Here is a 13,625-nt window from a genome sequence, read left to right as displayed (position 1 = left end):
TGTAATGACATATTAAACATCAGAGAAAATAAACGTCTCGCGCGTGAAAGGGAGCACGAGAGAGATAGCGAGAGTCTAAAGGGGCTGAGGAAAGAAGTCAGGTATGGCGAGAGATAAAAATGTTTGCTGATATATTCCTCAATTTTATAAATAAACTATATTTACGTTTTACCGAAATAACGAGCAGTTTCTGAAATGAAGCTTTTATCGAGCTCTGACTGACATATTAATGTGTGAAACAATTAATTATTCCACGATAAAGGAACCAACTGTTGCATATATATTTTTTTAACCAGCAATTTGCATCGCACGCACCGAACCGATTTGATTCACATGCATTTTGATTTGATGCATTATCATATTCGTTCGTGTCTTTTGATTTCTACAATTAATTTCCTGCTTGTCCCCAGCCTGGGAGTTTCTCAAAGCAGACACCGCGCCGGTTATTCGCGACGTGCGTTTGGCTGTAAACATTCCGTTTTAAACGCGCTAATTAAACAAGCAGGTTTTTATTAGCCACACCAAGACAAGACCCGATGGGCTTTAACGTAATATTGTCGCCGCGAAATCCTCAAAAGCTCCTCCCGCGTTGGCGGACTCGGCTGTGACGAGGAACTCTCGTCTCCGTCGGAGATTTATTAGATACCTTCCGGAGAATTCGTTGACAGTCACGGCGTTGCCCACAGCAAGAAAACAAGATCTCGCCAGGAACGTGAGCCGCGCTTTGTGGTCCATAAAGGGATGGCGTATATCCGACATCGCGGAAGAACAACGTACGATGCACAGACGCGGACGACGACGAGGACGGCGCTATAGCGGTGGTGGAACGCATTACGCGCTCTTATCGCAATGACATACTTCGTACAGAAGGAGGAGGAAAATTGTATCCCTTGAAATGACGCGAGGTTAACAGAACAATGTAACGATGCCGGTGTATATCGTTTCTGGCGCTGCCGGTGGCGGCGTGAGACGTCACCGGCGCGAGAAAGCATTGTGTACGTAAACGTGACACGGGGAGGACAATACCACGGCGGACATCGGGGCATCGTTTCCGTCCGCCGCGAAAAGTTTCGACGCGCCGATTGATCTATTAAATCTTTTACGAGCTCTCAAGAGGGAATCGCTGGAAACTCGGGCAATTAAAAAGCTCTCGTAGTCGCGGTTTTATAGAGACAGAGACGCGCGCCGGGGGCGCAACGTCGGGGTGGATGTCGCGAATCTAGGACGATTCGAGTTGGCGATACAAGGACACGACGAGGGTGGCAAGAAGCACTCGATGACAGTATCGTCAGACAGCTTATTATATGTTAACGTGTACGCGCGAGCTGGCGCAGCTACGAAACGGGAGCAGACTGACGCATCGAGGGTATCGTTTAACGACACACTAGCCATTTGGGACGCGCGTTAGTTGAATGGTTCACGCAACAATGAGCCATTTCGACGCGCGTGCGTGTGCGAGAACTCCTCTCGCGCGCGACACAATTTCTCTAATTTAATTATCCGCGTTCGTTCTCACAAAGTTGCCTCGCGCGATCGTAGCGTCGCGCCCGAATCGATCGCGTCCGAAAAAGTGTAGCGCGATGACGCGAAAGGCGTCTTGAATATCTGAACGGGGGGGGAGCATTTGAACGCGCCGCGTCCGCAATTTCGCCGGCGCGTCCGGGCGCGCGCGTACGCGGAAATCGAATTAAATAAATTTCGCGCGTTGAATTCGCGATCGAGTCCCGCGTCCATTATGCTTCCTTCGCAGAAAGTCGTTTTATTCCGCGCTTCCGCTTTACGCAGATAACGCTCGAATGGTACGTGCGATATACGATAATGCAATGTTCCGGGGATTCGAAGCCGCGCGCACAAACCGGTATGCAAACTTCTCCGCTGAAATATTTATAAGCGCAGGATGTTCGTTACCGCCCGCACTCTTTCAGAATAATTAATTACCCGATGGCGCGCGATGTATGCCCACGCGGTAGATGATTCATCGGCAGACGCATGGCAGCGGCGGCGGCGACGGCGGCGGTCCATATTCCGTCGGGGATACGATCTCTTTCTCCTTTTTTTTCCGGAGGAAAATCCGATCGTGTTCGGACAAGCGCGCCCCGCCGCTGTGCTGGATAATAACGCACGCTGCACCTTGCGCTACAATAGTTGAAGCGGAAACAGCGGAACTTATCGAGGATATCGTTTATCGATACTTTTCAACGCCGGGCACGCGGGGATGCATGCGCGCCGCGCGATAATACTTGGACGTCGCCGTGACGATGCGAAGGACCGTGCGCGACGTGGACGTTTCGCTCCTCATCCGTTATTAATCTACCAGAAAATGACAATCATCCTCCGTCAGTTCACTGATGTATAAAACTTGATTCGCGATATATCCGCGCGACCACCGCCGCGGGACCGATGTATCGCCTCGACGCAACATTATACGTTGTAATTCGTATCGAAATTGTCAAATTCTTCAGCGTCATCGAAACGAACTGAAATTGACACGAATGATATTGTCGAAAAGAATTGTTCGGCGCTGAATATCGTAATGTGTATTCCAGTGCGCGTGAGATTTTTGAGATTTTCTTATATATCATTGAGTCGCAGTGCTGTGCAATAATTTAATAATGAATTAAATCGTGAAGCTTTTCATCGCAGCGGCCTCAACGGTTTACCTTTATTTAGTTTTGCAATTATTCATTAGCCGATATTTATCACGTAAAAATATGATTTTTTATATTTTCTTACGCAAAATATTGGTTATTTTTAACCGATATCGGTACGATGAAATCATAATATCATAAAATATAACAGAGTAACAGAGCTGTAAATATACGCCATGAAAAACTCGATATTTCAGTTATGATACTATATACTCCTGTAATACCTATCATTAGGTACCGTAATTCGTATGCCTAATTAAAATTTCGAATTTTTGTTCACTATATAACGCTCTGCGGATGCGTCGGTCTGCTGTACATATTTGATATTTATTTGCAAAATTAAAAAGCCTTTAATTTCTTAAAAATAATTTAAAAAACGCGAACGATTCTCTTACCGTGTTACACTGCGTTACACTGTGACACATTATATGGAATAACTCTGTCAGCGATTTTGTAGCCAGCAATAAATCGCTTAAAATAGTCTTAACATTCCGACTGCCGCGTGAATTCACACGCAAAATTTGCATGGGTGAGTGGCGTGGTTATGCCAAAAGCGGATGCAAGAGTTAATGCGAATCGTGGAAAAGTGCCCGATGTAAACCGTGTGATTCATACCGCGATATAAATATGCATTACGCCAAGGAATATGCAGCGTCGAATATTGCAAAAATCGCCGGAGCTTGTACACCATTATTCTTTCGGAGCGTAATACCTGGCACGAGCCAAACGAACACCGTAACAAAAGTAAACGGAGACGCCGTGCGTACGTACATTTGTGTTTTCCCCGCCCGTTGAAAATCTTCCGAGGAATATAACATTGAAATAAGAAGACATTTTCCCCCGATTGTACGCGCGACAAAATAAATGGGCTTGACAGACATAGCTTTGTCCCATATAAGCGATGTCTCGCCGCCGGAAGATATATATCGGACATATCGTTTAACAATATCGTACAGCATGATCGCGATACACAGTCGAGCATAAAGCCCTCGTGTCACGTGGGAGAAAACAGATACGCGAAGCCGAAAAGACGCCAATATTGTGACACGTGGACATTCGAAACTACACAATCAGTGTACAATTGCTCGATAAAGAATGAACGTTTGTTCGAAATTTTTAGCCGCGTCACGTTACGACAGATCCGTGGCGTTTGGGAAAATAAAAAGTTATTGCGATGATATTACAAACAATTGCGGAGGCTCGTACTTTCTCTGAAAAGGCTAGTTTGCATTAAATCGATGCTATTCATATCATCCGTTATGCCAACATTCTATCGACATCGCATGAAATAATGAAGCACTCAGGCTAATGAAGCCTATTGTGCAATATGGGTCTCGGATAAATGTCCAGGCAGAACATTTTCTCGAAGCTGTTTCAGACGATTTAACGTTCTCGAGGCTGAATTTACTTAAAAAAAAAAATAAGAAAGATGAACGTTACGACAGATCCGTGGCTATGCCAACTCCAATAATAAAATCAAAAAAGAACAACGAATCAGGCAATAGGAGTCAACACAAGACGTTCAAGTCTAATCTACAATGTGCTTTCTGCGTCTAGAAATATTCTACGTTACATAAACAAATCAAAACGCAACAGTGTAGATTATGCAATGTACAACATACAATTAATCAACTTGCACAAATGTTTTAAACGTATTTATTGGCTACGACAGAGAATGTTTCTAGACGCAGAGAGCACATTGTAGATTAGGCTTATAGGAAAAAAATTTCTCACGCAAGACGGAAACACTTTGCAAGAAATCTATGGATGCCACCGTCTCCCGGAATATTTTATTACATATTTATTGTTCAAATACTCTGTCGTGTATCAACTTATACCGCGGCATGCGAAGATTAATCTTGCACGCGAATACACAGAATCCCCAAACCTGACTTTGGCGTGTGTGTCTTAGCCGGCCTGGATGTAGTCCACGTTAAACCATGAGCGCGGCGTACCGCGTGAAATATTACATCGCGCTAGTCTTTGGAATACGTTCACGCATACTGTAACATTGGTAGATGCTTAAGGGGATCCCAAAGCCGTCTGTTTTATCGACATTCTTTATTAGAAGTAATCTTTCATTTGGCTTTATAGAAATGCGGAACTCTTTTACGGAATTAAAGTACGCGGCAAAATCTAGACTATGCTGGTCGACTTTATATAAAAAACGAAAAGAAGTTAAAAATTTTACTTAATTTTTGGTACACTTGACGACAATATTTGCTTGATACAAGAATTCTACAATAAATATATACAAAACGAGACCAGCATACTCCAGGGACAACATGTAAGAACAATATCGTGCAATTAGAACTAAGATTGACAGCCTAGAAAAAAAGATTACTTTTAATAAACACAAGTTCAGAAGTAGAGAAAACGAGCAGTGTGGCGTATAGAAACAGTTGCAGGTTTTTTCGATAGAGATCGCTGCCAAACATCTATCAGATTGTCACTAAAGTGTTGACGATGCCAGAATTCGATCCGAAATCTCGGTCGGAGCAATGTGTGGCTAATGAAATTGCTGCTTTTTCGTAACAGTTGCAAATTGATTGGCTATAAATTTTTCGGGCCGAGTAGAACTTGGAATTAACAATGTCGATAATTAAGGTTTTTAATTCTATCTTATCGACACTGATCGAGTTTGCCAGCGGCTTTAGGATCCCCTTAACGCCTCGTACAAACAGGCTAGTGTTATCTCGGCCGAGACGGTAGACAACGGAAGGCCGCGGGACACGGTGGATAAAAGATCTTGCGATGCCGGGGGGTTCCGGATATATAGCGCATGCGAGGAGTAGGTGGGCAATATCATCAGGGAGGACCAAAAGTTCTCTTGGCACTCTTACGTGCCGCGATAGCTTAAAACCGCAGGGTACGCGATAATAGCCCGCGATAGGTCCACTAAGGTAGGCGGTGTTCCGTCGGCCATTCAGGACGAAGCCTCCTTCGGGATTGGCGTCTTATATTGCGAACAACCACGAGAACCAACTCTCCCTCCAATATGCAGAGATACGCGTGTATGTACATCGCGCAACCCCCCGCGATCGTTCCGATCGCGCGATTCCGCGCGGTGGATGCGCGCTCTCGCGATAATATCGGGAGAAAATATTCTTACGATTTCCTCGGCAACACGTACGCCGGCTCGCCATTTCCACACGTGGGAAACACCTTCCTGTTATTCTCCCGATCGAGTCCGTTCGAGTATCCTTTTACGGAAGCTAGCGTCAAGAGTTTCTTTGCACAACTGATAGCTTTCGCAAAACTATACCCCAGTGATAACCTTTTACGCTGCTTATTCTTACTCTTGTGGGTGGATAAAGATAGATTTTGAACAAGCTCGATCAGCTGTCCTTAATTTTTTCATTAACTCTCCCTCTTTAACGGAAAAATCTACGACGATTTAGGAAATTTATTTCACTTGCATAATTTTATCAGCGCAATATGACCTTCGATCTTTGTTTGTTCTGTAAAGCGAAATTTCTTAGTTTATTGCACGAGAGCGCAATATGCTAAAGATTGTAAGTGTACATCGACGTGTTGCACGGCGGACAGGGGGCTCCCGTATACCGCGGCATTAGAATAAACGAGCACTGAAAGTCTAAATGGAGTTCTTATGGGAATTATGGTAGCCTTAGGTAGCTGGTGTGGCTAACTAAAGTTAAGTAATTTATCCTCGCTACAATTTTCTACCGCGCAAACTCATATCAGTATTAAGACAAGCGATACGTTACTTTGTGGGCGGCCGAGTCATAATGATGACTTAATATCTTAATATCAAGTTTTATCGAAACTTTCTCGAGCAGGGACGTTTATTATTTATCAATAAATAATGATTTAAACCGGGATTTGTACACCGGATTATATCATATTATATATTTACACCAGAAGCAATATATATAGAAAATTATTTAAGCGTCAATGAATATGTAATTACATGTAATTTAGCCAATGGTACATTTAACAATAATATAGTCGCGACCGACCGTACGCAAATTGATATTCTTAAATGTTTAAAGCAAACGCTCGACTCGTCTTTCGGGATTTCCAACATTCGTACGAGAGCCGCAAGTTTCACTGACTCCCGGCTATCGAGGTCCATAAAATCGCGAATGTATTTTGCAACGGCAGCAGGAAGAAATTCTTGTCCTCCCAGAGTTCTTGTCATTACGGGAAAGTCCTTGGAAAGTACTTCTGAGTCTTGAAAAATTTTACGAGGCTCTCCTTGTCATTTTCTAACGACTGAGCTGTTTTGCTACGACATCAGTTTAACAATCTTATAACGCAGCTTTAAATCTTTGACTAATTAGTACGATTAATTAGTATTTTCTTTTAACACTAAATAATTTAATAGGAAATTACCTGAAAATTTTAAGAGATGTTTAAATAATCTGATTTTTCAGTCATGAATAAACGACAAAGACATAATTCAAATTAATAATTGCATATTGTTATTGTCGTAATTTAATTATCTATAAAATAAAAGCCCTCTCGTCCTCTCCTTGCCCCCCCCCCTCCCTCTCTCTAGTTTCTTTCACTAATCAGTTTGGCAGTTACCGAGGTATCGCGTGTAATGATTCGTCGCAATGGATGACATGGCAATGTTTAATCCGGGACGATATCCGGGACGTCCAACCAGCATAGCTAATGAGGCAAAATGTCTTCAATTAAGTGTATCACAAGGTATCGACATATCAGCGTACAAGATAACGAGGCACAGCCGTCATTTGAAGCGATCGATATAGCGTTGCCAGAGGTCCCTTTGAACGTATACACGTGCAGGCGCGTACGTGTATAACCGATAGGAATGAGGTGCGTATTAGCAAACATCAAGCGGGCTAATTTAAAATTAACTAATCACTCGCAGATAAATGCAGTTACGGCATCACGTCGAGATGTAAATTAGCATTAGGTTGCTAATTTACTATGTGTGGATTAGACGATCATTATGCGGCTAATTATGCCGCAATAAACTAAATGTAATAATGTTTGGCCGAATGTAACAGTATTGCTGCACTATTGCTGCGCACAAAAGTCGTGCGAATATCACTGTAGCTTTCGTATATTTAACTAAATAGAACGAGCAAGCAAAACACTCTCCGAGAGTAGAGACTGAGCTTGATTTTACATCTTCTTCATACATTTATAGGGTGTGTAACAAATGTTCTTTCACGTTCTGCTAAGTTCCGTCGACGATATTCCTTCGAAATAATGATAACAATTGTTTCTGCATTGAACGTAAATTGCAGCCATTATGAAGTAATTAGCGGCGCCTCCGTGATATATTAATACGAGATCACGAATTCCGAGTGATATGTTTATTAGTCCGGTACGCCGTGCGACACGTTACATATATAAATTGGCACCGATTTAATTATCAGGCCCCTGCTATTGGCAGACGCGTGCACACTCGGCTTTGATCGAAATTCTCTAACAAAGCAGCTTCGCTCATACATCTTAGAGCGTGTAAGAGAGCAAATAGCGTCCTCTGCGACAGATCGATATGGATGCACGTGTGTACACGCATACGTCAATAATCAATTAAATTATCGGCAAACGCGTCTAGTTAGACGCCATCCTAATTTGCGCCTCCAATGCCCAAATCGCTATAGCGGTATATAGTTATAGGGCCAGCCGTTTGCTAATTATTTGCGGCGAGCAGAAAACGCGATCTAAACAGGCGATACCGCATCGCGCACTCCGCGCGAGGGTCGTTAATGGTATTTCGGTAACATCAGGTCGCAAGTGCGCACTAATTAACGCTATGTCGATAGCAATGCTACATGTCCTGGCACGCCAAGAAACACATAGGCGCGCACGGCTATAACCGTGGCGTCACATTGCGTTTACAATCTATCAAAACGCGATAAATCGGTCGCGAAATTATCCGTAAGCGGCAAAACCTTCGTACGGGGTATTGAACCGAAACGAATTTAATCGTATTTGCTCTGAGCACTGCAAAATTATCCACAAACAAAGAATGTTTTGCGAGAGAAAAGTTAACAGTACGCCGCGATTGCAAATCAAATTCCGGAAAATTATGTAGGTTAAAATTTTGCATTACGCGTACACATATGCGAGTTCCCGCCGCTATTTATTATAATTTATCAAAATGCGGAAACACGATAATTATGAAAATGATATTTTTGATAACGTACCATCATGGCAATTTTCGTGGGAAAATATGGCGCAAAATTGTCATATATTAATATTTATTGCCCCGTCGATTCTTCATCTCGCGTATTATTATTAATATCCGCTTCTCTAATAGTGGAATACATAAATAAATATCTGTAAATATGTAAATACAACGACTCCAAGTTGCGATTACATCCACAGTTTGTTCGCGTTTGCCTGTACACTCGCGAACAAAATCCCTCCGTATCTACGTCAGCCCGCGTACAAGCAAAGCGATTTTGACCACAGAAATTTCGCGCACATCTGTGCATCTATACATCAGCACTGTTTTCATTCCGGGATTAACTTTTACTCTTCCGCCAGACTAACGTCATTCGAGTTTTTATTCATTTCCGCTCGTTAAATGTAGCATATGTAGAAAAGTCGACGTACACAGATTCGGACGATGAATGACGGTAACTAACTGGAGCACCGTCTCCGCGTGTGCCGTGTGTGAATCGTGTCGCGTCGCTCTGCCAATGGCCGCTAGACGAAAAAATTGGAGGTATTTATTACGGGTAAATTGCCAGCTGAGTTATCCCCGCGAGAGATATTAAATCGCGTGACGGCGTAACGTCGCTTCCGAGCGAGAGCAATTAATTAATGTCGATTGATGCGAATACCTTTCGCGTGGACACTCACGGACCAGCTACGATATAAACGCAGACAGCGCCGTGGAAGCTGGATAGTGTCTAGCAACTTAGTTCCGAACCTTCTATCTGCGATCAATTACTCTTCGTGCAGTTAATTACTCTTTGTCTAGCTTCTGGCAATACGTTACTCTCCTTATTCTCGCGACGGATCAGGAAAGTGTTGCCTTAAAATACCTGCTTGAATTTTAAAGCGTCGTTCCCTATTTCCCTCCAATGACATATATGCAGAGATCTTCTTCCTATAATAGAATATGTAATATATATAATGAAATAATATAATGTATAATCCGGTTAGCTGAAATTTCTTACAAATCTGTCATGTAATAATTTATGTGATCGTTCACATTATTAGCAAACGCTATAATTTTCCCAAAGTTGAACCAACGTAAAAGTGACATTTCTACCGTCCTGAACTCGATCCTTTATAAATATCCTTTTCAAGCTGGCTCGAAAATTTTTCTAGCAACTCGATTATTTCTACAATATATACAGCTGACGTATTCCTTAATATTCCTACGGTTTCTTCCAAAAACATAATAAGCTGATTCTCCCATTCCCCCTTATCACGCTTTCCTTCTGCTCTCCTCCGAGAAGGACACGCGGACGCAAGGTTGGGCTAATTGAGCGGGGACTCGATTTCGAGTAGGTCTCTCTATGTTTTCTCTAGGCGACGCACGTACCGCGGAAACCACCGAGGGCTGACTGGTCGTCCAGGATTGTGCCAAGAAAAAGGAATACGTAGACGCGTGTAGTTTTACTCTTAAGTCGATTAAGTTCCTTTTTACTTGACCCTCCACCTCAGGCGCTGGGACAGAAAATATTTCGAGAGGCGGCTTTAAAATCCCGGGTGCTTCGTGTAGAGACGTGACCGAATAGCGATCGAAGGTTTTATCCGGACCGAAAACAATGGCGGCAAATTGGAAGGCAGGCAATATCACGTGGACTTCCGTAGCACGTCCTTGCACGAGGAGCCAAGTCTGTCTTCTCTGCTTTAAATATTGATTCCGGAGATTGGCGAAATCAAACTAGAATTCTCTCCTGCGCCCTCTCTCACTCTCTCTCTCTCTCTTGAAAAACCAATCTTGACAAATGTTGCTATGCAACGACAAAAGTGCTAGACACATATTAAAGACCAAAAGAAATATACACGACTTAATACGGTCATTTTGTAATTATGTTACAGCTGTTTGTCGAATGCTCTGATGAAGTCATCACTCAACGGAGAACATGAAGACCGATTATTTATCGATAATCGCTAGGTTCTGTACGTTGCTGATACTATGTGGACCAGTCACGGATGTCCATTCGCTCGACATACGTGAGTACAACTCGCAATAATAATGAAATTCTAAAATTATTCCAAATTTTTAACAATCTAAGTATTGATAGTCTAAAAAATTACGCACGCCGTTTAAATAGAGTAGAATTGCACAGTTTGGAAGTAAAGCTGTCAGTGGATACAACTCGAATACTTTGGCGTTCCATTTCTATGACGCAACGACGCAATGTTTAGGAGTAGCGATAGCGCTAATTGAAAAGGGTACAATTTTAACACAGCGAAACGTTGATAAAGCATTCTGCGACCTAGAGCGGCAGTTTTTGCGGGCGAGAGGTGACAGAGGCGATAACAAAGAAAGTCTCGTGCAGTCAGCTGCGCGAGAAGTCAAACGATGTGTTTCCGCGCGAATTCCGGGCTGTTGCAGCTGCGGAAAGCCCATTCTGCATCCTTACCTTGCCCCATACCGCACCCGCGGCATTCTCTCCGACTCCTTAGCTCGCTCCTTCCCGGCTGTCAAATTTTTCATCGGGAGCAGGTGATTTCCGAGTTTTTATTTTCCTCGGGCCTGCGCTACGATGGGGGTGCTATCACTCTGAAGTAATGACTCGCTATTCTCCATCCGCCCGGGGGATCAATTATTTTGAATCTAATGCGACAGGATAAATTGCATCCCGCGGAAGTCTCCTTGCGCCGCCCTCTCTTCTTCGATTCCTCTATCCCTTCCACGGGTCGCCGGCTAAGGGAGCCGAGCAATTTTGCGCTAAAAGGCGCACCACCTTCGGAAAACAATTCCCTCATTACCCCGAACCGAGCAGGCCGCCTTGCTGCTCGAACAAATTGGTCAGAGAACGTGTATCGATTGCTTGCATTGCCTCTCGTGTATACCGAATATTTAGAATATTCTCTATAACCTCATAATGAGAAATTTAATATGTCAAAAATCTAAAAAAGGACCGTACGCGAGGTTAATTATTACATTCAACTTTGACATGAACTTTGTCGTGTTTTAAGAAGTAATTGAGCTTCCAGATCTTCTATATTTCTGAGGGATAATATTAAGTAAATCAGTATGCTTTATCATTAATTTAGCGTATTACACATTTACGTGTTCTACCATTTTATTTGATATAAATGCGAATTCAATAAATTTTGTTACGCCGTGCCATAGAATGGCCGAATCGTATCTCGTTTATAATGAGATTAACGTTTATTGTATGAATAAATTGGCATTGAAACTCGTATACCGATTTACCAGGAAAAACGAATGAAATATATCGATGCTACGATTCTTGACTTTAGAATCGTAAATTCGATATTTTTACTTGAATAAAAAGTTGAAAAAGAACAAGCAATGAAGCAAATATCAAACGCGCCGAAGACATTAAAAAGAAGTTTAAATCGAAAAGCTTTCCAAAGTATATTCAACATCATCTGAATCGAAACGCTCCGATGATTTTTATCAAAGACGATCGTTGATTTCCGCTGAGATACTTGAGCGGCGTGTCTTTTTTTGCGGTATAAAACTCGGCGAAATTCTTTCTTCGTCAATCGATTATCGGCACATAAAGCGCTATGGTTACCGAAAGAGCGTTCAAGCCGCTTAAAAAGTTCCCGAGATTATTGATGTTTCCGTGAAGACCGCAATAAAGGAGCTCGTGTCTCTATTTCCACGTTGCTGTAATACGATCCGTGATAGTGTACGTGCCCAAAATGATACGCATTTAGAATGAGACACGCGAGTTTATCCAAGGCTCCCATTTTCGCTCGAATGTTAAACATGTTCCCCTCTTCTCTAGTCCTTCACCGTCAGCACCTTCGCGTAAGCCGTATATAATATCTTATTTATTAATCGAACGGAGTACCGGCCTTAAAGACCACACTAAACAGAGGATGCATGTACACTTGCGTCATCGCGTTACGTGTACGACTACGTCATATTTTACAAAAGGTCAGCGCCATTACTCTTACACCTTCCTCGCGGTAACGACTTCCTCGAGAGACGACTTAATGGACGAAAGGTCGTAGAAGCGGAGGAAACGACGAGGAACACCTAGCACGTAGAACGCCGTTGACACAAATGCCCTGACCATGATTTAAGGATGTTTTCCACTTAAAATAGTTACGTAACTTTAAAGCGTATATATTCGATAACGTGACACGTTTACCGATAAAAAACACATCGCTACGGTGATTTGTCAGAATCTAAACTAATGTCTCGAGTTTTCGCCGAGCAGTTGTATTAACGAAAATAAGATGGAAAAAAATCCGATAAGGCGGACTGTAAGCAGGTATGAAGGGAGGGTATACAGGACAGCGGAGGATTGGAGGGAAGGATAAACGGGCGACCATTGTTGCGAGCTTTCGCCGGTGCTAGGTTCCGCCGGCGTTTTCCTCGTTATGGTAAATGGTCTTGTCTTCGTGGTTGGGCAAACAGTTACACAACGATAAGTGCTAGCGGGCGCAGTCGGCCGCCGTCTCGAGACAGTTTCGAGGACCTCTGCTCTCTGTTCTTGTGTCCTTTGAACGGTAGTTCCGTGACTGTCGTAGCTGAGATTCTCTGAAAGGTGTCCGGTGTGAGCGCCGAATGACTGCTAAAGATGCACAAAGGTTCCCATTATCCGCGAGCAAATCATTCCGTTTCGCGCCGCTGAAGCTGCACGAGCACACGCGCGTTATTACTTCGGGGATGTGCCCTGTCTCGGCATAACCGACAGGGCAACGAGATGAACCAAGTGGATACATGTCAGAAGTAACAACTAAACTTATATTGTAAAATTAACTTGAGAATGCACGGCTTCTGGTAAAAGTTTGCAATGTTGGCGTGGTGCTAGATAAGAAAGATACGGTAGGCGAAGTGGAAGACTATTAACGTAT

General features: G+C 43.1%; 1 protein-coding gene across 2 annotated transcripts in view; it reads left to right on the top strand.

Annotated features, from left to right (window-relative positions):
• Positions 1 to 13,625, top strand: part of LOC105565022 (discoidin domain-containing receptor 2-like) — a 78,207-nt gene that overhangs the window by 27,617 nt on the left and 36,965 nt on the right. For both annotated transcript variants that reach the window (XM_012017839.1, XM_012017838.1), the window contains exon 2: positions 10,656 to 10,790. In XM_012017839.1, the coding sequence (XP_011873229.1) occupies positions 10,700 to 10,790 (91 nt within the window). In that variant the 5' untranslated portion in view covers positions 10,656 to 10,699. The remainder of the gene's footprint in view (positions 1 to 10,655; positions 10,791 to 13,625) is intronic.

This window comes from Vollenhovia emeryi, unplaced genomic scaffold (genome assembly GCF_000949405.1).
Source record: "Vollenhovia emeryi isolate VEMERY1.0 unplaced genomic scaffold, V.emery_V1.0 DF939156.1, whole genome shotgun sequence".
NCBI classification, from domain to species: Eukaryota; Metazoa; Arthropoda; class Insecta; order Hymenoptera; family Formicidae; genus Vollenhovia; species Vollenhovia emeryi.
The sequence above is the reverse complement of the archived record's forward strand: the minus strand, read 5'-3'. Positions and strand labels throughout refer to the sequence as shown.